Below are 23538 nucleotides of genomic sequence, written 5' to 3'. Positions count from 1 at the left end.
TATTTGGTCTAAATTGTTAAGAATTGATATTTTTCTAAATATTGGCTGTTGATATAACAATTGAAGGGACTAAGAGCAAAAAGTACAGCAAATTAAAAAAAATGAAGATTATAACATTCAGGCCTAGCCCAACAGCACGCTCAACGAGCAACATGCGCTAAGCGTAGAAACGATTACCAGCGCTAAGCACGCAGCACGCACTAAGCGCAACATCAGAGCATGCACGCTTAGCGAGAAACAGGCGCTAAGCGCGAGATTCAGCACATGTGCTAAGCGAGAGGAACGTGCGCTAAGCGAGCTTACAAAAGCCCAAGTCCAAGTCCACTTCAGCAACTATAAATAGAGAGTCTGACCAAGGGGAAAGGACACACCGAGTCTCAGAGCATTCTCACTACTACCAAAAGTCTGAGAACTCTTCCTTAGGAAATTCTCTCTCTCCTTCACCATTTCTTCCCTTTCTCTATTCACCCCTTTTCTTCCATAAGTTCTCATACCCCTATTCCAATGTAAGGCCTTCAATAGTCATGAGAGGCTAAACTCTTAGTTAGGGCCTGACAGGCCTAAAAAACCAAGACAATGTATGATGTACTCTTCACTATTTATCAATGCAACATGTATTTTCTATCCTTTTGTCTTTTCTTTTTATCTCCTATGCATTATTCATCTTTACATTCTTTTAGAGATTAGGTGTTCGACAGAGGATAACTTCCGAATAAAGATATAAAGAAGGTATGCATGCATTAGTTTTAGAGGTTAGACGTTCGACAGAGAGTAACTTCTAATAGAACAAAAAGAAAAGATATCATAAGGAAATCATTGCTAGACATAGAATGATAACTTTATGCCCATGTATTTAAGCACACATCTAGAATTCAAGCTTCATGCATTTTATTTGTTAAATCTTTTCAAAGGCATTTGGGGGATAAATAAATAAAATAGGTTTGTCATCGTGAGGCATCAGGGGCAAGTAAATGAATAGATGTAGGTAGGATAAGTAGTTCACTTGAGGTGATAAAGAAAAATCATAAAATCATACTTCCTAGGCAAACAAGGCATGCTAGGTCCTAACATTCGCATTTCATTGAATTTCCTATCTAATTCTTTTGCTTTTAATTATTTTGCTTTCTACTACTTATAATTCCCTATTATTGTTTCCTATTCTTTCTTCTGTCCCTTTCTTTAATTATTTCTTCACCCGTGAAATTCGACACTCGAACTTCCGAGTTTTAACTACTTGGACATTTGGTGCACTTATCAAACGGTTAACAATAATATTCAAGATCGGTCCAATGGTAAGTGAGGCCTAATAAATTTTAAGAAATTTTTATTTTTAAATGAGAGAATTATAAATTAGGCTTTTTTTTTTTACTAATGTGGCCTTTTTTTGTTAATATATGTTGTCTTTTTTGCTTTATAAAAGTTAATAACAATTTTTTTACTGGTGGGCCTAAAGTCTAAGGCCCTAAATTGTAGTTGACCTTGATAATGTTTTCATCAAAGAAAAATATCACAAGTTTTTACAAAATTATAATGTTCATTGCACAAATTTATATATTTTTTTTTATGTGAGAATGGATCAATTATTCTAAAAGTAACTCTTTTAAGTTATTTTTTAGCTTCATAATACATTTTCTTATAATCTAATGGTTAAAACAAATAATTCGTCTTACATAAAAACTCGAACCAACCTAACACAATGTTGTTTAGTTGGTTTAGATTTCTCGACACCTCAAATTTGTTTCTTTCTAATAGATTTTTGGTTGCCCTAAGCATTAATTTATATAAAAAATATTTTTTTATAAAAAAAACTATTTATTGTACCACAAATACAAAAAGTCATCCAAAATTTATTTATGAATTAATTAGACTCAAATATTTAATAGGATTTATTTAATATTCTTTAACTTGTTTCTAACCCCACATTAAAAAATCATTCATTTATCTCCTCCACTAAAACACAAAATGTCTAATACAAAACATAAATCATCGACTAGTCTTCCTCCTCCACTATGTGCGTGCTCTTGAAGTGTTCTTATGCCCACCTCATCAATACCCAATACTCTATATCCTCAAAAGCCTCATTTCCAAGGGTCACTTGCCTTAAATCTAATATGGTTTGAAAATTGTGAGTGACACTCTCAAACATCGTCTACCAAAAAGAATATAAGTACAAGGAAATTATACAACACAAAAGACAGAGATATAAAGATACTTACACGATAATCATGTGAATTATCTGCCTGGAAATGGTTATCTGGGTGTTTGCATGCTGACTGTTGTAGCAAGTCGATAAGGCATAAGGGGGGCTATTATTGGGGACAGGATGTATGGATGAGAGCAGGCGTAAAACCACTGCAATAATCGTCAATGCACATCCGTGGGACACCATTAGGCATAAGCGGGTCCTTGAAGTGGGGCATGAATGGTGTTCTCAGTCCATTGTCAATAATGCTCATCAACATCCTCAAAAAAGGGCACCTATGTAATCACGCCAAGGGATTGAGGAATCCCCTGGACATTGCCAAATTGTGCACGTACGAGATGAGCCAACATTGAGTCCTTGGCACACCCCAAAACACCCTATGTCCATATCCCAACTTGCATGGCAAATGTTGACTTGCGCAGTCCTCCACTGTAAGGGGGTGAACAGTTCATGGGCTCTCAATTGTCTATGTATTTTCCTTCAACACCTCTGCTTGCGCACCACTGTCATAACTCTCTATCTACGAGCAAAAAGTTGTTAGTGGTACTCGTCTACATAGGATGGACTTGTCCTGTCCTCCTTCAAGTTGACTTGTCCAATGTGCCTAATACATCATCTACGTGGCACACTGCACTTAAAAATATAAACTTAATCACCATTTAAGAAAATAATGGGGTTTAGGCAGCACGATTGGTGAAGGAGAATGAAATGTTGAGCTTTAAGGAGATAGAGGAGACTTAGGTGGCCAAAATTTGAAAAAAGACTTAGCTGAAGAGAGTGAGAGAAGTAGAGGAAGAGGGTAAGGGTGTGTCCACTGGGGTGGGGGTGTTTTTAGAGGGAGGGTAGGGGAAAGGGTGGGGGTAAGGAGGTCTTTTTCTTGGTTTGGAGGTTTAAATAGCAACAAAGGGAAACCAATAGCAGGCAATAGATTTTGCTTTTTTAAGGCCCAGTGATGCCATTGTCATATTGGGCTTGTCACATGAGAAAGCCCAAATGAGCCCTCTGTCTTCCGAGTGCGATTGACGTTTCATTATTGCGAGAAATAACGAAGCACGTTGCTGAAGTGGAACCTCTGGATCTCTCTCTCTCTCTGTCTCTGCGATGGAGTTTCGCGTTTCCGTCATTTGGAGCCTTCTCCTCATTGTCTCTTTATTCTCTCCTGAAATCAAGGTTCGTTTCTCTATCTCAGTATTCTCTTCAATCTCGTCAGCACTTGATGGCGGTTCGGTTTCGATCTAACGATTTTCTCTTTGTTTGATTCGGTTGTCTGTGTATTATCGCAGGGTGAGGCTTCTGGTTCCGTCTTCTTCGTCGATAGCTCCAGTAATCAATTCCTTCGCGCTAGATCATCCAACGATGAGGTTCAGATTCTTCTTTTGTCTCGTTTCTGCATTTTATTTTATCTTCCAATTCAACTCGCTGATCAATGCAAATTTCAGTCGTTTATTTGAATTCACATTTATTGAAGTTTGATTTTCAGTTGATTTTAAAAATTTAGGTACGAACAATTTTATTTTATTTAATTTTTTTAAAAAAATCCATTTTTGTAATGTTATGAATAAATCATGCAATTTGAGCCTAGTCGTTAGTGTTGGAAATGCCCGGGGAAGTGACACTTGATGAATGTGTTAGAACTTTCAATAGATGGAAAAGGTAGAGTCTATTTGAATAAATGAATTAAGCTTCTTGTAAAAGTTAAAATTAGCTTTTGTATAAGCTAATTTATAAAAACTCTCTCACGTAGCTTCTCCAAAAACTGATTTTAACTTATGGAGGAAGCGTAATTCATTTTACTTTATTTTATTGTTCTATAAGTTTTTATTGAGAAGTTGATTCAAATATGGCCCTAATAAAGTAGGTTAGTGGACTGCTTCCTTTAGTTCAGATAAAGTAGACCTTGTTAAATTACAATAAGTTTATTTTAGAATTTTCTCTTTACTTTTGTTCATTTTGGGAGAGATTCATATTGGAATTAACTAATTAAGGTTAAATACTCTCTTCATTTTCATCTTTTCCATGTTCCCCTTAGTTTCACTAATGAGATTACTGCATTCTGTTGTAATGGTTAAATCAATATAATGATCTCACTGGGTTTATTTCACTTTGCAGCAACCTTCAATGTTGCTTCAAGAAGTTGGTGCTGCTGTGTCAGTCTTGCTTGGTTTTGCACCTCCTTCCACCTTTTCTGCTGCCAGCTCATCCAAGGTTCTTGAAATCATTAGTGATGTTCTGTTTTTACTGCATTATTCATGTTACATCATACTTCTTTTATAGGTTTGATTGATGATAATATCATGTCTTTGTGCAGTTGAATGAGGTTCTAATTCCTAACCCATTCAAGAGGCCCCGTGCTGTGTTTTTGCTGGAAGTAAATGGAATCAATGGTCTCTGGCCTTGTATTAAATAGAATAATCAATTTCTATATTATGTTCTCTGTTTCGTAAAAAGATAACAGTAATGGATTATGAATGCAGCTCTTGGAAAAATTGTCCAGGATAATCCAATGTTCAGCAATTCATTTTGGAGTACAAATTCAGATAAAGTTGGCATTCAACTTCCAGGTTAGGCTTTGAAAAGTTCATTTCGAAAAAGAAAGAGAATATAATGAAAATGGTGGTAGGCACTACCAATGATTTCATAATTTTTTGTAAGAGGTTTTTCACTTTCATTTTTTTTTTATGCAGATGAAACTGATGTTTCTGTGGTTTCTTTGGATGAACAACTGGAAGACTGGACTGACAAAGAAATTAGTGATTTTGTTAGTTTTGATTTATATTATACTTGTAACTATTTCTGTATTATTTGATTATCATGTTATATTTGAAAATGACTTTTTCATTGTTTTCTTAGTCTTCTTTGATAGGTGGGTCATATGCTCCTGATGCCCTTGAGCCATTAAATGGAGTGCTTACCATTCCATTGGCAAATGGTGCCTCAGTGAATCTCCATATGTCAAAGGTATAATGAGGATTTTAAGGTATATTTTTTTAATTATATGTGAATGTGTCAAGACTAATTGGGAGGTTTACTTGCTTGTTTTTGCAGAAAGCAGAAAGGAAGTTCATCGTAGGTCTTATGTCTCTCACACATAATGTCCAAAGAGCAATTCAAATGCATGACAATTTATCACAGAGTGCAAAGGGTCCTGCTGAGTTGTTAACTGGATGCTTTAATGGCATTAAGGTATGTCATGTTCATCTTCACACCTTTTCTTATTCTTCTCTACCTTTTTTCTTTTGAATTTTGGGAAGAACTGCCTTGTGACATGTGCTATTTACCTGCAACGTTATCCAATGTAGTGGATTACTGGCTTTCCAGCATATTCCGCAATCTGCAATTGTTAGTGCTTCCTGGGGAGAGGATAAGAACATAACTCTATACAAAAGCTAATTGCCACAATATTAGTCTTATAAGGATAATTTATTTACTTTTAGATTTGATGTTCTTTAAGGATATTCCTTATTATTTCTATTGTTCTAGAATTTGGAATATGATAAAATTGAAATGACTTTAATTTTAAAATTAGAATGAAAATATTGAAAGAAAACCATTTTCCTTTTTGTGACTGGGAGAGTTTAAAGTTTAAACCATGCTGACCTGAACTGAACACGAGCCATTATCCAATGTACTTGTTCTTTCTCAGCTTAAACTATGCTACCTGAGAAATTTTGTATCCCAAGTCCTGCCAAGCTATATATTTTTTTCAATACTCAGTTGACACTTTTTTCTATTTGCTTGATAACATGGCAACATAATAAGTGTATATGAATGCAAATTTGAGAGAAACAGATGATGTTGACTGTTGTTATTTAGTTTGTGAACATAACCAATAATCAATAAAAAACGTGTTGACTGTTGATGTTATATACATGGATTTTAATTGTTTTGTTGACTAATATGGTGCAGGTTTTGCAAGAGCAATATGAAACTGAAAGTATTGCTCAGCATGGAGTTGAATTGTTGTATGCAACTATGACAAAGATATTTAGTTCATTGCAAGAAGCATACAAAGGTCAATTTTGCTAGGCTAAAATAATTGCTGTTTGATTTTAAATTAAAGCCTTACAATATTGGTAATGATTTGCTTTAATATAGAAAACCTAGTCAAATAACTAGCAAAGTCTTAGCTGATCATTCATTCTTCAGATTATATCAGATGTCAACTGTATTGATCTAAAAAACTCATCTCCTTTTTTTAACCTCCTAATGATCAATGACTGAGCAGGTCAAATTGTTGGAATTATATACTGTCATGTGGCCACTACTCAAGAGTCGGGCAAGAAGTTTGATGTGATCTTTACTCCTCACCATCCGTATGCTCGATGGTTGGCAGAAACAAATGCAGTGAATGCAACATTGCCAGAAGTGGTGCTGGTTAGGAGAACCCTTGCTTGGGTAACAGGAATAATATTGCTCATTTCAACCTTTATGGGGGTAAGTATTAGTGAAATAATGATACTAGTTAATAGTTATATTATAATATATTAGATAAAAATGGAAATTCAAAAAAGAATTTCCTTTTCTGTATGGTTTAAAATCTGTCATTAAGGCCTAGCTAAATATTGGAAGACAATCTTTATTTAGATTAGAGCAGGGGCAGGGTAGTAACCTTTCTTAGCAAATACTTGAAAAGGATTGAAATCCTAGTGGTAATTTCTTGTAGTATTTAAATGATTCTTTTGTTTGGACGATGGGTGCAAGTATCAGAAAAAGTGTTAGTTTCTTATTTGGATAATTCTTCTCTCTATGAAGAATCAAGGATAATCATGCATAAGGTACTTTAGGATCCGTCATTAATGATGCTATGGTGGATAGGTAATGTTGAGATTGATGCATAATATTAATTAATTAATTTCTTTGCTGGCAGATATGCTACCTCATGAATATGCCGCTTACAAGGGACACGCTTCTATATTCTAATGTCAAGCTTGATTAGGCATGGATCATGGTGCGTACGAAGACGAATCTTTTCAACCAACGAATGGACCGGTGTAGCCAATTACTATATTCATAATATGAGGTATTGGAAACTAGTCCAATCAGGATTTGGGTCTTAGAGGATAGGGGATTATTGTACCGATGTTGTTTAAATGTGAAGCATTGTGCCCCCGTGTTTAATCAGGACGTAGATAGTCATAGTAGATGTGTTATTATTCCAGCCATTTATTTACAATAATGGGTGTACCCCGTGGTTGTCATTTTGATCCAAATTATTTCAATTTTATTGTAAAATAATGAAATTTGCCTTCCTGTTTCTGAATAATGAGCAGAGCATTATTTTCATATAACACGAGCTCACCATTTGTTGACATTGTGCTCATCTTCCCCATGATTGTCGATTGACTGACTATGAAGCACGCCAGCCATGTGAATGTTGTCTAGCTTCTATCCCCATTCTAAAGTACATTCGTTTTCAGTAACACTAACAGATGAGGTAAAATAGGGTATACACTTTTGAATGGATTCTTCATATATTGCCTGCTACTGCGTTAATCTTTTAAAAAAGTCATTATTAAAATTAGTTTTTGAAGACTTAAAGTAGATTATATCGTAAGAATTCCGTTATAGATTAGGTTTAAAGCTCAACCTGAATCCAAGGGAAGCTCAACCTGTATGTAAATTAGTTTTTGTCTTTTTGACACTACCAGACACACTTTAGATCAAACATTTTTTTTAAAAAAATAAAAAAATATTATACAAACTGGTAGATCACCCAAAAATAAATAAACAATTAAAAAAATTAATATACAAGATAAATTCAGTAATTTATGTATCTTTGAAAATTTACTACAGAGAATTTACAAAACAAGTCTGGTAACTGATAACATAGATTTTTTTACGATTTAATGTAAATAACTATACAAAAATGTTCTAAATCAAAAGAATTTAGAAGCATAAATTTTTATCTACATTTTCTTCTTTATCATTAATAAAAAAATGAATTAAAATTAAAATAAAATATAAAAATATGAATCTTACGCCATTTTATCATTTATTTTTTCTCTTTTTCTATTTTCTTTCTCTACGAATGAACACACCATAAATAAAAAAAAAAAAACATTTTTAAAAGACCAAAAACCTGCTCACAAAATAAATAATAAAAAAAACACCGGCAAAACCTGCATCTTGGACGAGTAGGGAAGCATCGAAGTTCTTGTTGCATGCCGAAGCAGTAGAACCCAACACAACACTGTCACCATAACCCCACCAAACCCAACTCACAGATGAGGCCGCCACATCTCCTCCACCTCCGCCGCCACTTCGCCACAAAGTACACTGCCAAGATAACCTCAACCACCGCCACAGGCCGCTCCCTCGCGGCGGAAGTAACCGTTCCGCCGCCCCTCCCTTCTGACCCGCGCGGCTACCTCCTCCCCCGGCGCGACCTAATCTGCAAGGCCACCCAAATCCTCCTCTCCCCACCTTCCCCCTCCACCACCCTCTCCGACCCCTTCTCCGACCTCTCCGACTACCTCTCCTCCCTCTCCCTCTCCCTCACCCCTCTCGAAGCCTCCGAAATCCTCAAGGCCCTCAAACACCCCTCCCTCGCCCTCCGATTCTTCCAATTTTGTCCCTCCCTAAACCCTAGCTTCCGCCACGAGTCCTTCACCTACAACCGCCTCTTCCTCATCCTCTCCAAATCCACCAACCCCGCGCGCTTCGACCAGGCGCGCTCGCTCCTCCATGACATGGACCGCCGCGCTGTCCGCGGCTCCATCTCCACCGTCAACATCCTCGTCGGGTTCTTCGGCGCCGGCGAGGACTTGGAACGCTGCGTTTCGCTCGTCAAGAAGTGGGACCTGAGGCTCAATGCTTACACCTACAAGTGCTTGCTTCAGGCGTATTTGAGGGCCCTGGATTCTTCTACTGCGTTTAGGGTTTACTTGGATATGATTAGGCATGGGTATAGGTTGGACATTTTTGGTTATAACATGCTTTTGGATGCTCTGGCCAAGGATGAAAAGGTTTGCTGTTGCAATGTGTTACCCTTTCTCTCTGAATTTTTCTACTGTTTGGATTGAACCTGACACCCTTTTGGATAAAGTTTAAGTATTTAGTGCTAGCTTGTACCAGAGTTTGGTGGGTTGGGTTTCATTATTTTTCAGACATCTTAATTGTTTAGTTACAGCATGCTTTTGGATGTTTTGACCAAGGATGAAAAGGATTGCTATTGCAATGTGTTTCCCTTTCTTTTTGAAATTTTCAATTGTTTGGATTAAATCTGACACCCTTTTGGATAAATTTTAATTATTTAGTGCTATTGTGTAGCTCAGTTTGAAGGGTTGGATTTCAAACGTCTTAATTAAGTGCTTATTAGATAAGTACTCATCATGTGACTACTTGTGTAAGAGTTGTTTTATAATCAAAGAAGAAATAGGATTAAATTGTTTTCATATATGTTGAAGGGTGTTTTCATTAGGAGAGTTTATTCGAATAAGTTGAAAACAATTTATGAACATTTAAGAGAAAAAAAAAAAGTAAAATGAATTGGGTTTCTGTTTCTCCCACAAGCTAAAACAACTTATGCACTTCAGCTTTTGGAAAAGTTAAATGGGATAACTTTTATAAGAGTGCATAAGTTCGGTTCATTTTAGCTTCTTATTTTCATCTTCTATAAGAGCTTATGAAGAAATTTATTCAAACAGAGCCTTTCACAAGTACATATATCATATACTCTCTTTTTGTCTGAAGTTTGCATTGGTATGTTGCCCTGCAGGCTCTAGGAGAGGCTTGTATGGATAGATTGATGGACATCTAATTGAGTTCCACTAGTGTTGTAAATTGTTTTTGGAATGTGCATTTTACTTCTGTTGTCCTGTTTATCAGTTATTGTTATATGTGCTGTTTCGGCAGGTGGATAAAGCATATAAAGTTTTTGAGGACATGAAGCGGAGGCATTGCGAGCCTGATGTGTTCACTTACACTATTATGATCAGAATGACTGGGAAATCTAGCAAAACTGATGAGGCGCTAGCACTTTTTCAGGCAATGTTAGCAAAGGGCTGTACTCCTAATTTGATTGGTTATAATACTATGATTGAGGCACTTGCCAAGGGGCGAATGGTTGACAAAGCTGTTCTGCTTTTCTCAAAAATGGTGGAGAATGATATTCAGCCTAATGAATTTACGTACAGTGTGATTTTGAATCTTCTGGTTGCTGAAGGGAAGCTTAATAAGCTAGACAATATTGTGGACATATCAAAGAAATATATCAATAAGCAGATATATGCATATTTTGTTAGGACTTTAAGTAAAGTGGGTCATGCTTCTGAAGCACATAGGTTATTTTGCAACATGTGGAACTTTCATGACAAGGGTGACAAAGATGCTTGCATGTCCATGTTGGAGAGTTTATGCAGTGCCGGTAAAATGACAGAAGCTATAGACCTTCTGAATAAAATTCATGAAAAGGGTATAACCACTGATACTATCATGTATAATACAGTATTCACAGCTCTTGGCCGGTTGAAACAAATATCACACATTCATGATCTTTATGAAAAGATGAAACAAGATGGCCCTCCACCAGACATATTTACATACAATATTTTGATCTCCAGCTTTGGCAGGGCTGGAAGAGTAGACATTGCTGTTAAATTTTTTGAAGAACTAGAGAACAGCGATTGTAAGCCTGATGTCATTTCCTATAACTCTTTGATCAATTGCCTTGGAAAGAATGGGGATGTTGATGAAGCTCACATGAGATTTAAAGAGATGCAAGAGAAAGGATTAAATCCGGATGTTGTGACTTATAGTACACTTATTGAGTGTTTTGGCAAGACGGATAAAGTTGAGATGGCGTGTAGGTTGTTTGATGAAATGCTTGCTGAAGAATGCACTCCTAACTTAATCACATATAACATTTTGCTTGACTGTCTTGAAAGGAGTGGAAGAACTGCTGAGGCAGTGGACCTCTATGCAAAACTCAAGCAGCAAGGGTTGACACCAGATTCAATTACGTATGCAGTGCTTGAACGATTGCAAAGTGGTGGACACGGGAAGTTGAGGTTTCGCCGGCAGAATCCTATTACTGGTTGGGTTGTTAGCCCTTTAAGATGACAGAGAAAACACAATAATTGTTGTACATTCTTAAAAAACTTCGTACCCCATTGCCCAGAGGCTCTTCGCTATGCGAAGGTATGGGGGAGGGATATTGTACGCAGCCTTACCCTTGCATATGCAAAGAGGCTGTTTCCGGATTCGAATCCATGACCAACAAGTCACCAAGGCACAACTTTACCGCTGCACCAGGGCTCGCCCTCAATTGTTGTACATTCTTATCAAGCAGAAATCATTTGTAAGTAGGCTTTCTCAGGATTCTTCTGATGCTATTTAATCTATAGCTGAGGCTGAGCATTTTATGATTATGGCCATCGGATGAACTTGGTTGCAACCAGATGCGCTGCTTCAAGTGCAGTGGCTAAAGCATGCTCCAGAACAGGTAGACTTGCAAGTTTGTTAGGAACAAACTCAAGTTTTCCTGCATTGGGATTTGGAACTTTCCTCTTGGGAATCCCATGAACAGGGTCTGTTACAAATCTCTTTTCTTGTAGATTCTGATAATTTAATTCCTGATAGGGTCTGTTTCAAACTCATACAAGATACATCATCTTATTCACAGGCAGGGGTTTCTCATTTAATGACCTTGCAAAAATAAACGAAATTGTATGGAAAAGACAAGCCAGTGATTTCTCTTCCTGGAATTATCCATTGTTACACGAGATATAGTAATAGAGAAAATCTAGCAGGGTGAAACATCACTAATTTTTCCTTGGTTTTATATTGGTGATTCCTGGGCTTCTAGCCATAATCCATATACATCAACTGGTTACATATTTAATTCAAAAGCTAATAGCTCGCATCCTTCAAGCATATATATATATTTTCCCCCCATAGTTTGAGGATGGTCTTGTACAATGTAAAGAACCAAGATGAAATATTCCCCCATTTTACGTATTGTCTATTTTATTTTCTGCTAGTTATCCTTTATGAAGTATGCTTTCTTAAACTTAGACAAATCGGTTTATTGTTGTTCTATGCCAATTATTCCGATATTTTTTTAGCCTTGTTAACATGCTTGTGTAACATTGTCATGCAAACGAGTCTATTACATGATTAAAGAGCTAGCACCTAAAAACGAGATAAAGAGAACAAAAGATTGAGGTATCATTGTGTGAAAATCTACGAAATAATTATTTAAGTAGATAAATATATTATCGACGTGTAAATAAATTTAAGGAATAAACAAAATCATTTTACTAATTTCATGTATAAACTATTTAGCCACCAATATCCTTTTTAGTATTGAACATTAATCACTACATTTTTTTTTGGTGGAAAACATTAGTCACTACATGAAAACAAAAGCACATCACTATAGTAATATTATAACTTGTGCTACGATACTTTCATATAACTTAATTTTTTTTCTCTTAATTTCCCCGATCACATTTTGTATTTTTAAAAAATCAGCAGTAAGAAATTATTTAGCTTCCGGATGAACGCAATCTAACACTAAGTCCCACGAAAATATTGATGTGCAGTTAAAAATAAGCACTAACAAGTAGAATGCCCCCTTTTCATTTTATTAAATAATCATTAACAAATGTTTTAAGATATTATTGAAGAATATAAAATTAAAATATTAAATAAAACAAAATTGTATTTAATTAAGGATCTTAATAATGAGTTTCCCCCAGACAACGGGTAGATAACTTTTAACAAATCATATTAAATGCTTTTAATTACTTAAAAATCATATAAATTTTGTTGTCTATTTAATAATTTCTACTTATTGTACTTGATCATCCTTAAGACACTAATTAGCCTTTCTCAAATAAAAATAAAAATATTAAATCATTCAATTTTTAATTTTATGTAATAAAGACATCTTATAAATAAGAACAAATGTTTCTCAACCAGTGTTAAAAATACTCGTTAACAAAACTTTTTTCCTTAGTCTTCCAAGACTCCACTTCATTCTTTTACAAAGATATTTCTGTCTTTACAAGATTTCTCAATACACTTTATGAATTATTATTCTTTCGAAATACTAAGTTATCCCTCTTTGCAAATACTTTCTTAACCATGGTGAACGAGTACTAGTACATTCAAGCAAGCTTATCGGGAAAGGAAAAAAAAAAGTACAGTTCAGCAAATACATTAGATATTTGGATGAATTATGCAACCAAAAAAATGGATGCATTATTGATTGATCAAAACCAAAGATCACCAACATATTAGGCACTAGTATATGTTTGTTATCCAGCTATTGTTACATGAACTTGAAATGGCAACTTCTAGCTACTAATGCCACCTAAATCTAGGTAATCTCATCAAGAAAATGGCCCTAGACTTGGCAAAAACTAAGAGCTATAGTAGCTTACAAGAGATAAAGAGAACAATGAATTGAGGCATCATCTCATCTTGAAACCTGCCTGGCTTCTATGTCCTGAAGTCTCAAGGTAACTGCTCTCTTGTGGGCTTCAAGGCCTTCAACTTCAGCCATGGTTGCTACATATGGCCCAAGCCTTCTTAGACCTTCCTCCGAAAGAGACTGCACAGTTATGTACTTCAGGAAGGAGTCCAATGACACACCACCATACATTCTTGCATAGCCATAAGTAGGAAGGACATGGTTTGTCCCGCTTGCATAATCACCAACACTCTCAGGTGTCCAAGGCCCTAAAAACACAGAACCTGCAGAGCCAATGACAGACATTAAGATCTAGGATTCTTGAATTTCCATGCCATCAAGGATACAAAAATGAGGTTATCAAAAAGGAATTGGATCCTATAAGAGTTTGAAGACATAAGTATCTTTGACAACACACAAGAGTCCATCCCCACTCCTCCAAACCCTACATTTATCAAAAACTAAACATAAATAAGGAGTAACAAAAGGAAAATCCATAGGAGCACCTGCATTCTCAATGAAACTCTCCCACTTCTCTGCATCTTTCACATTGATAATTAGATGCTCAGGTGCATATAAGTTTGAGAAATTGATAGCCTGAAAGATGCAATGGTAACTTTTACTTCTAAAACTCCAATAACAACATTAGGTGAATTGAGACTTCACAAGTGAGAGGAGAATTAGGACTTAAATATAAATTATTAGTTGACTGAAAAATAAATAAATATATAATTCAATGCTAAATTATAAATTCTTCCGAAGAAAGTTCTGGATTCTGGCATATCAAGAGATCATCTTAACATTCCATGTGGCATAAATGTATGAGAAATTGAGAATAGTTATTTATACAGATGCTTCATAGGTTATTTTGTATTTTTGGGGTGGGCCCCTCTTTCCTATTTGGCTATTCCTATTCTTCTCTTGATTTTCTCTAACACTATATTAACACTCCTCCACACAAGTACAATCTGTACTATGGAATAAGCATACTTGGTGTGCACTGTATAAATACAGGCATAGAGGCCTAACAGTCTGTTCTAGTTATTCCAAAGAAATTGTTCTCTCTCTACCTGAATCCTTCTTAATCCTGATCTCGTCGCTCTGCTTTTAGTAGGTCAAGAAAGAAACATAGATAAGATGACTAACCTCAAGCATATCACGTGCATACACAAAAAAACTGTGGCTCAGAGCTTTGGAGGCAAACTCGCCTCTTGGAAGACTCTCGCACTGCTTGCTGAGTTCCTCCTGTATTGCATTCAGATCCACACCATCTCCAACAATCACAAGAACAACCTGACTATCTGGACCATGCTCAGCCTGAAAATTGTAAATTAGGTGCATAGATATCAGCAGTGTACAAGAAGCTAAAAAGGTTAGGAATCATCTTCGAAGTGTGTAGGTAGAAAAAAAAAAGGGATGATTTATCAAGCTCAATTCATAATTTGGCAAGATGGTGAAGCATGTCTGTCTGTCTGAGACTTTGAACATTATATTAATTTTTTATATATTGGATATGGTTTGCACTACTGTTTCTAGTCAGTGTCTGGATTTTTAGCAGGTTTTAGGTCTTGTTTGAAGTGGTTCTGTCAGTTGGGGTTTATCTGTGCTTTTAAGTTTTTGCAGATTTTGAGCCTTATTTGAAGAATGGTGTTCCAGTTCGTTTTCTCTGGTGTAGAGTATTTGCACATTCATTGTCAACTAAGAGAACACAGAATCATAATCAGATTCTAAACAAACAAACAAATGCTTCTATACTCCATCTCCTCAGTTTACAAATTTGGTTGCTTTCCAGATATAGTGATTAATCTTCAACTAATTCACATTTCCTACAAGCTGCGCAAATTATGAGTTCTTCCTATATTGAATTTTGGAAAACTAACCTCATAATTTAGAAACTAGAAATAAGATTTTAGAATAATGTATAAATTACACTAGAACATGAATTTCGTTTCTAAGAGGGAGACAAAGAAAGAGTACCAATTTTCATTATGAATGTGAATTAGTGAATAGTATTTGTAAAGCAAATAGGACTATATTAAAACTTATTAAACCTGGGAAAGCAAATCAGCTGCTACATGAGAAGGAATTGCATGCTTGTCTGCAATGACCAAAACTTCAGATGGACCAGCCGGCATGTCAATTGAAATCATGGCTTCACTGTTCTGCAGAAGATTTAAGATTCAAGAAATGAAATGTAATAGTGGATACAGATCCATAAATTTTAATGCAATATAAACATGCTTACTTGAAGTATCATTTTTGCAGCAGTGACATATTGGTTTCCAGGGCCAAAAATCTTTTCAACCTACAAGTTTCACCACAAATTCACAATTTAAATTAAAAATGATCAACTAAGTATGAAGGTTTTGTTGAAGTTACATCTTAAGTACGATTCATTCACAAGATTATATAATCTATTTAGGGTGTGGTTAGGATTAGTTGGATAATATATCATGGAATGAGTTTCACTATTTTTACTATTAGAATATGATAACTAAATTACTAATAGAGAGAAAATAAAAAATAAGAAATAAAGCTGAATCCATCAAATATAAATAGAGAGGCAAACAAAAAAGATGGGTTAAATGAGAAGCTAGCCACCTTTGGACAAGTTTCTGTTCCCCAAGCCATAGCAGATATGGCCTACAATGGAGAGAAATGCCATATTAATAACAGTTTAATTTACAAGGATACTAGATTCAGAATGCAAAACCAGATAAATTTTATCATATATTATCATGCTTCAAACCTGTGCTCCTCCAGCTTTGAGAATGTGAGTCACCCCAGCCTTTTTTGCACAATACAGTACCTCCTGCAGGAAAGCATTGGTCAGAACAAGAACAACATCATGACTATAATTTTCATACAAAATAGATAAATACCTTGCATGTAGTGCCATCCCGAGTTGGAGGATTTGCAAGAACAATAGTTTTACATCCTGCAATTTGTGCAGGCTGGTATACAAAATAATTAACCATCAGCTAAATCTGGCTAGATAAATACCAATATACAGAACCAAAATTATAGAACATTGAAAGTCATAAGAGGAACTGAAATGTCTATTCAACTTACAACTGCAAGCATCAAAGCTGTTGAAGGTAATACAGCAGTTCCCCCTGGAACATAAAGACCCACGGAGTTAATACTTCTTGCAACTCTCTTGCATTGGACTCCCTGAGATTTTCAGAAAACTCAAGATTCACATAAAGTAGTAAACACCAAGAACCAAAGAACAAACAATCATGTAGGCATGATAGCCAAATGATATGATATACGCAAATAAAAAAAAAACAAAAATTAAAAAAAATAAGAGACTAACCATGTACAGAAAAGTACATAATCACAACTGAAAAAGATAACCTACCATTCGACCCTTCTAGTATTATTTAACTATTCCTACATAATGCTCAATGCTGTAAGACTAACCACATTAACTATATCCTACCACTGAATATTTCAAAATTTGACTTAATAATGCACAAGAACAAGTTTATGCAAGGTATCATTTCAGCAATGAATCAATAAGCCCCTGGTTTGTCCATCCAACCTAGCCGGTCTATAAGCAAGAATCAGCACTGACATACTTTCATGTTCTCAACACTTTTCTCGGGTGACTTCTGAGCAGCATGAAATGCATAAATATTGTCGTAGGCAACATCGAAAGCTTCCTTAATAGGTGGATCAAGCTGCAAAACAAAAGGCACAAAAACAAGAATATAATAGCGCCCAAACCAACATCACTAAAGTGAATCATAATCAAAGGCATATCTTCAACAAAATAAAACTTCATATTGTATGCATATCCAAACAAACATACCACAGGGTCAGGGAGCTCCGAGACAACCTCAACTACTTTATCCAATTCAACTTTATCAAACTTTGAAGTATATCTACAAAACACATAGGTGAAGTTACATAAGCAAAGAAGTTAAGAAGCCACACACAACAATAACAAGATCATAGATGAGATTGAATGAAGAAGAGACGAACTCTTTAACTGCAGCATCCCCTCTTTTGTGAACATCATCGACAATGGGGTTAACCTGAAAGGGAAAAAAAAAGGAACAATTTTGAGAGTGACCCATTTGAAAACAAAGGGAAAGAAAACCCATTCATTACTCACAACACTGAAAATGGAAGAGAAATCGATACGAGGTCGGCTCTTGAGGCTCTGAAGCTCAGAGGGAGTGAGGTTGGACAAGCGATACGAGTTGATGGAGCACCGTATTGCTGTGGGGCGAGTGGCAACGAAGCGTGGCCTAGTGTGGCGAATCCGAATCAAAGAACGGTTCCAGTTAGAAGCTGTAAGCGCAGATTCCATTGTCGTCGAAGCAACGTTGTTGAATTGTTGTCTCTGTGGTTAGAGTTGGAGTGAGAGAGAGACCACACTGCTATTCTCGCTTGTCTCTTTGCTCCGGTTTAAGGTTATGAATCATCATACTTTACAACTACATACAAAATTATTTCATTCGTAAAATAGTAGGGATACCAAATGGCATGCGTTTGAAAGTTCTAAATAAAATTAAACGGAGGATTAACTTACTCCAATTTATTCTTTCCATTCATTTTTTTTAAATCAAATGATTTTAGTGAGTAATTAAATTTTAAGAAAATTAACGATTAAGACGAAGAATAATTCTTTTAAGTTACTCTTGGAGTAAGGAGTAAGTTAATTTCTCTTTAATTAAATATTGATGTTGTGAGAAAAAAATATTGATGATATTATTTGAATGATAATTTGAAGGATTGGTCAAAGAAATTTAAGAAGAAAGATGGTTAATTAAAGCCAATTTGTTTGTGATTTACTTGATGTTTGTTTTTATTAATAAATGTTAGTTTGTTAAGTTAGATATAATTAACAGAATCACACAATTTAAAATAATATTTATAATTTAATTAAAAATACACGGAAAATATAAAGATATTTATAATATTATCTAATTATTGATAATTTACTTTTATAATAATTACTTTTAAAACCATAGCTAAAATAATTTTTTAATTAATTGAGAATGTATTTTTTTTATTTAGTTTTTTTTTCATTATTCAGAATTGACAATGTAAAATTGTAAATTACATTGATAGATATGAGAATTGAACTCTTTTTATGAAAAGAAAAATTTTGACCGTCAAAAATGATGTTTGGGTAAGTATACTAATCATCAGTGACATTTGCTTCTTTTACACTTCTGTTAACTTCTAATTTTTCTTCCCATATATATTTACCGTTTAATTTCTTTAAAAAAGTCAATTTATTACTTTTTGCCTATCCAAATGAAAGGAAGTGTATTAAGGGCCATGAGGAATTGAGGATTCATTCCCTAGCGACTAACAAAGCCATTGAAATAAAATATGATATCAGTTATGATGGCTTCAAGAGAAAATTTTATGCCAAATTAGAGGTTTAATCTCATCAAGTCTTTCAAGTTTGACATATAGATTTTAATATATATGTTGCTTTTGAGATAGTCAATGATGATGTCATAATCAACACTTCTGAACAATATTCTAGTGTGACAGTTTTAGAATTGCATGTGTGAGTGTGATCCATGATGCAAGCAATTCCTTCTTAAATGTGTATTAATGATTGCAAGCAATTCCTTCTTAAATGTGTATTAATGTCGCCTAACAAGTTAATGAGTCTACTATTGCACAAATGTTGGGGTTAGTCACTGAATATGTTATACCTTACCAAATTAACAAAAGGTTAGTTCTACTGTATATAATTATAAGACAGTTATGAATAGGTAATAAGTGAAGCAAGAAAAACACGTCAAGGATAGGCACTCCTCGACAACTCCAAAAGAAACCACTACAAAGAATTAAAAATACTGAAGCAATACATTGATCTAGATGATAAATGATACTATCAAAATTGCATGGTTCTGTATACTGGTTAGTTGAATCATAAGATGGAAGCAAATTAAAGTCCATGATAGAAACATGGAGCACGGAGTATTGAGGCTTCAACCGTTTCAATTAATTATATTTGTTAACATTTGTTCATTTTATAAAAAGTGCTCAATATGACAATATCTGTCTTTAAATACATTCTGTGGTACCCGTACTTCAAAATATGATAACCTTAGCTGTGGACTTGTTACAAACATGAGTATGAATGAAAGAATAAGCTATATTAACGGACATGAGTTTTTTTTCGTTGATTGTACAAGGATCAGTATATAATATCAGTAATGAAACTAATCAAATTGAAGCACAAATTGAGTATGCCAGAAAAATAGGCATTCTTCTGGTTTCAATACAACTGAAGAAACTATTTGACAATAGTTTTTTTGTGATCATTCTCTCTGTTTTTGGTGAACATTTTACAGTATTAGAAAGAATGAACATGAATTTTACAAATCCTAAAAGGAACAAACATAAGCATAATTTTTTCCATTGACTGTAGAAGGAGCATTGCAGAATGTCGTCAGTAATGAAGTTATTCAAATAGAAGCACAATCTGTGAGTGTAGTAGAAATAGGCACTCTTCCAGTTTCACCACAACTGAGGAAACTACTAATTTACAGTATTGGAAAGCATGAAGTTGGATTTACAAATCTTAATAGCAACAAACAGAAGCATAATTTTTCTCATTGATTGTAGAAGAAGTACATAATATCAGTAATGAAACTAGAAAATTGAAGCACAATCTGTGAGTGTACCAGAAATAGGCACTCTTCCAGTTTCAGTACAACTGAGGGAACTATTTTACAGTAATGGGGCAAATGAACACGGATTTACAGAACTTGTTACAAAAAAAAAGAAAAAACATGAGTATGAATGAAAGAATAAGCTATATTAATAGAATTCCTTCAGTAAATGAGATCCATGATCCTGTAATTAAGCCAGTAAAAGTCTTAACAATGTGATCCTTCTCCATCCATAAGATCCTGTAATTAAGCCAAGAAGTCCTAGCAATGTTCCTTTCTCCATCCATTAGGACACTTGTGTAGAGGCAAATAAATCTTAGGCAAATCTTGGGGTTTCAGGGAGAAGAGTAATATCCTGAAATACCTGTAACCTGCTTCTCCTAGTTAGCTTCTTCTCCCCAATCAGTTCCGGGTTGAAACACAAAGAACGCCTTGCAGTCGGATTCCTTGACAGAATGGTACTCTCAGATGCATAGTCATCTTTCTTATCCGATGATTCAAGCTTTTTGTTTGACCATTCAGGCAGGTTCTGTAGCCAAGAACTAGGATAGATTATGTTGGAGTCTTCATTTTCATCATTAAAAACTTCTGCACCATTCTTATCATCAAAATTTGTGAAACCACTCAAGAAGTCATATTCTTCATTTTGTTCTTCTTCTACTATGTCAGCCCAACTTTTCTTCTCAGGTTTTCTTTTTCCTGAAGCAAACTCATTGGCACCATTCACAACTGTGACATGTGATTCTGACAGTATTGATCTATAGCTACTGTCATCTGCAGCAGATTTCTCCTTCTCAGTAAACTCCATAGCTACTTCCGTATTCAAAGCATGCAACGAATCAGAACTTGTTGCTGTTGTAGCTTCATGCTTTAGTATAGCCTGGTCTTCCAATGTCATTGCCCTCCACTTCCCATTGGCAGGAGAAGACAAACCATTTTCTCTTGAGTTTAGCATCCTTGTGGCATGCTTATCATTAGGAGGAGTCCCAAATGAAGGTTTATAATCTGAATTGACATCACCCCAAGCTTCCCTTCGATATCCAGTATTGAATCCCCATGAACATCTTTTTGGTTTTGTGCAAGGAACACTAAGATCTCTTCTACTAGGATCAGGGGACTGGTACAATCTCCTCCTAGCATGAGGTACATCCCCCTCAGAGGTCTCAGACCGGCTTTCTGACCCACTCTGAACTCTATCAGAGCTCTTTCTAATCGAGTTCTCAAAGCTTTGTGGAGAGCACTGCGACATAGTCGTCATTGAAAATGCTGCATTCTGTGATGATGATGATGTCTCTATCTCAATTAGCATCTGAGAAGCTCGTTCGAATGATTTGGCAAAGGAATCATCCATCTTTCTATTTTTTGTAGCAGTGCGAACTGCCTGGAGTAGAAACTTTGCTTCTTTGATCTTGTTCATATGAATTAAACATATAGCCAGATTGCACTGTTTGTTCCTATCAACCTCAAAAGACAATGCTTTTCTGTAGAAACAAATGAGGAACTGTTACTGTTCTCTTCAAAGAAACAAAAATAAAATATAAAACTCCATTTTGATTCCATCTTAGAAGCTCACCTATAATGTTCTTCAGCTGCTTTATAGTCTCCTTTTTGCAAGTATGCCCAGGCCAAATTTCCCAATATCCTACATTATTAGAGAGACATTCAAAGTCAAATAAAGGTACATGGTCCATAAACTAGATGTATATAATAACAAAAAAACATGTATGTGAGAAAAAATAACCTCGATATCTCTTGCTCGGCAGTTATTTGAATCTTCTTTCCTTGAGATCTTGCTTGTTTTGTAGTCCTTCCCACAAAGGTCAAGCCATCTTCAATTTGCTTCAACTTGTGATGAAGCATGGCGATCTCTTCATCGATCCTTCCGGACCTCTTGACCAACATACATACAACAACAATAGTCTTATCTCACTAGCCACTAGGTGATGAACACCAACATACATACTACAATAACAGCCTTACCCCACTAGGTAAGATGTACCAACATACACAAGCCTTTATAATTCAGTTAAAGACACAGAAAAACAGCAACAAAATAGAAGAGAATTCATCAGCTTTTACCTTATACAGCTCAACCAAAATGTTGTCCAGAGAATCCCGAGAATCTGACGGACAAAGATGACGGAAAGATCGAATAGCTTCAATTGCCTCATCTGACCTATTCAATTGCTTCATAACCAAGGCCATATCCTTCAAGGCGCTTTCAACACGATCTCGGGCATTGATGGCAGCCCAAAACAAGGAAATTGCTCTTCCCGGATCCTTATCCACTAACTGTAAATGAAGAATTCAGATTAATAATCACTGCACAAAACCCATGAAAGAAAATAAACCAACAATATCCCTTTATACCCCACCCCATGAATTCTATAATTTCAGAACACTATGAGCATAATTACTTACACCCTCAAATTCCGTCATATTCACAACAAAACAAAAAGAAAGAAACATCAAAGAAACAAAACAAAAGCAATTTCGCAGAAACAAAAACCTTCTTTCCCACGTAAGAAAATTCAAGACCAAGAAGTGAAGGAACACAAGCAAGAACAGCGCACCCCAGAAGAAGTAACATCCAAATTCAACACAAAAAGAAAAAGAAAAAAACCATGTTACCTGAACTTGCTTGGCTTTAACATAAGGTGAGTCCCCAGCAGGAACCTTGTGAATTATATGAAAAAGATCAATTTTATTCGCAGAATTTGGCGATTTTTTTCTCTCTGAAAACGGCACACTGGGGGACTGTGAATGTGGCGGCTTCCACGACGATGGCGGCTGTGGAGGCGGCGTCATGTAGCACCTCGCCATAGAGCCTCTTTCAAACTGCATTGTGATAAGAACTTTCTCGACAAGAAAACGCTGAAACCAGAGGAACAAGATTGAAATTTTCAACTTAAGAGATCCCCCACTTCTTCTTCTTCCTTCTAGTTGAAGGGTGTGAAGGGGACGAGAGAAAGATTACGAATTTAACAGAGGTCGAAAAGCACAATGAGTGCTTAAACGATAGAAAGTGAAAGGAAGAAAAATTGAGAAATGAAAGGTGAAAGAAAAAAAAAATGTAAAGGAAAGTAGCCGTTTTAAAATTACTAGCCGTTGGGGTTATTTTATTGTGTCACTGTTTTTGCTCGGGAGATCTCTTTTAGGTTTGGGCTTTAAAGTTGGACCCAAATCAATCTTCGATGAGTATTGCTATTGACATTACCCATTTTGCTAATGGCACTACCCATGTGGGTGCACTTTAGTCATATTCT

The 23538-nt window shown here is 35.5% G+C and overlaps 4 protein-coding genes across 4 annotated transcripts; 2 read left to right on the top strand and 2 right to left on the bottom strand.

Moving 5' to 3' along the window:
- Positions 1-3235: 3235 nt before the first annotated feature.
- LOC100817223 (uncharacterized) lies at positions 3236-7521 on the top strand. The gene is made up of 11 exons (NM_001253086.2): positions 3236-3373; positions 3487-3564; positions 4313-4408; positions 4512-4587; positions 4678-4764; positions 4888-4961; positions 5054-5161; positions 5249-5386; positions 6110-6215; positions 6429-6637; positions 7071-7521. Exons 1-11 carry the CDS (start codon positions 3305-3307, stop codon positions 7137-7139), a joined length of 1110 nt encoding a protein of 369 aa, NP_001240015.1. The 5' UTR covers positions 3236-3304; the 3' UTR covers positions 7140-7521.
- A 743-nt stretch (positions 7522-8264) lies between these two features.
- On the top strand, positions 8265-12160 carry LOC100795211 (pentatricopeptide repeat-containing protein At1g51965, mitochondrial). The gene is made up of 2 exons (XM_006597603.4): positions 8265-9168; positions 10058-12160. The coding sequence occupies exons 1-2, from the start codon at positions 8428-8430 to the stop codon at positions 11261-11263; spliced, it is 1947 nt and encodes a 648-aa protein (XP_006597666.1). The 5' UTR covers positions 8265-8427; the 3' UTR covers positions 11264-12160.
- Positions 12161-13373: 1213 nt separating this feature from the next.
- LOC100816684 (histidinol dehydrogenase, chloroplastic) lies at positions 13374-18103 on the bottom strand. Its single transcript, XM_003546224.5, has 13 exons — positions 17743-18103; positions 17610-17662; positions 17437-17509; positions 17204-17305; positions 16692-16793; positions 16502-16573; positions 16369-16431; positions 16221-16262; positions 15865-15924; positions 15671-15781; positions 14766-14936; positions 14126-14216; positions 13374-13903 (listed from the first exon to the last, which is right to left on the bottom strand). Exons 1-13 carry the CDS (start codon positions 17938-17940, stop codon positions 13626-13628), a joined length of 1416 nt encoding a protein of 471 aa, XP_003546272.1. The 5' UTR covers positions 17941-18103; the 3' UTR covers positions 13374-13625.
- Positions 18104-20158: 2055 nt separating this feature from the next.
- On the bottom strand, positions 20159-23342 carry LOC100794684 (protein POLLENLESS 3). The gene is made up of 5 exons (XM_003547283.5): positions 22904-23342; positions 22352-22564; positions 22014-22162; positions 21846-21914; positions 20159-21753 (listed from the first exon to the last, which is right to left on the bottom strand). Exons 1-5 carry the CDS (start codon positions 23114-23116, stop codon positions 20589-20591), a joined length of 1809 nt encoding a protein of 602 aa, XP_003547331.2. The 5' UTR covers positions 23117-23342; the 3' UTR covers positions 20159-20588.
- Between the last annotated feature and the right edge of the window lie 196 nt (positions 23343-23538).

The sequence above is a fragment of the Glycine max genome, chromosome 15 (assembly GCF_000004515.6).
Source record: "Glycine max cultivar Williams 82 chromosome 15, Glycine_max_v4.0, whole genome shotgun sequence".
Lineage (NCBI taxonomy): Eukaryota > Viridiplantae > Streptophyta > Magnoliopsida > Fabales > Fabaceae > Glycine > Glycine max.
This window is presented reverse-complemented; position numbering and strand designations above follow the sequence as displayed.

What these genes read in the sequence shown, in the direction of transcription:
- LOC100817223 (NM_001253086.2), top strand. Translation starts at nt 3,305, where the DNA reads ATGGAGTTTCGCGTTTCCGTCATTTGGAGCCTTCTCCTCATTGTCTCT. An exon ending in GGAAGTAAATGGAATCAATG is followed by an intron (nt 4,588 to 4,677) that starts GTCTCTGGCCTT and finishes TTATGAATGCAG; the next exon opens with CTCTTGGAAAAATTGTCCAG. An exon ending in ACAAAGAAATTAGTGATTTT is followed by an intron (nt 4,962 to 5,053) that starts GTTAGTTTTGAT and finishes TTGTTTTCTTAG; the next exon opens with TCTTCTTTGATAGGTGGGTC.
- LOC100816684 (XM_003546224.5), bottom strand. Translation starts at nt 17,940, where the DNA reads ATGGAATCTGCGCTTACAGCTTCTAACTGGAACCGTTCTTTGATTCGG. An exon ending in CAGCTTTGATGCTTGCAGTT is followed by an intron (nt 16,574 to 16,691) that starts GTAAGTTGAATA and finishes TTTGTATACCAG; the next exon opens with CCTGCACAAATTGCAGGATG. An exon ending in TCAAAGCTGGAGGAGCACAG is followed by an intron (nt 16,263 to 16,368) that starts GTTTGAAGCATG and finishes TCTCCATTGTAG; the next exon opens with GCCATATCTGCTATGGCTTG.
- LOC100795211 (XM_006597603.4), top strand. Translation starts at nt 8,428, where the DNA reads ATGAGGCCGCCACATCTCCTCCACCTCCGCCGCCACTTCGCCACAAAG. An exon ending in CTCTGGCCAAGGATGAAAAG is followed by an intron (nt 9,169 to 10,057) that starts GTTTGCTGTTGC and finishes CTGTTTCGGCAG; the next exon opens with GTGGATAAAGCATATAAAGT.
- LOC100794684 (XM_003547283.5), bottom strand. Translation starts at nt 23,116, where the DNA reads ATGCAGTTTGAAAGAGGCTCTATGGCGAGGTGCTACATGACGCCGCCT. An exon ending in TTAAAGCCAAGCAAGTTCAG is followed by an intron (nt 22,565 to 22,903) that starts GTAACATGGTTT and finishes CTTCATTTACAG; the next exon opens with TTAGTGGATAAGGATCCGGG. An exon ending in GCAGCTGAAGAACATTATAG is followed by an intron (nt 21,754 to 21,845) that starts GTGAGCTTCTAA and finishes TTGTTTCTACAG; the next exon opens with AAAAGCATTGTCTTTTGAGG.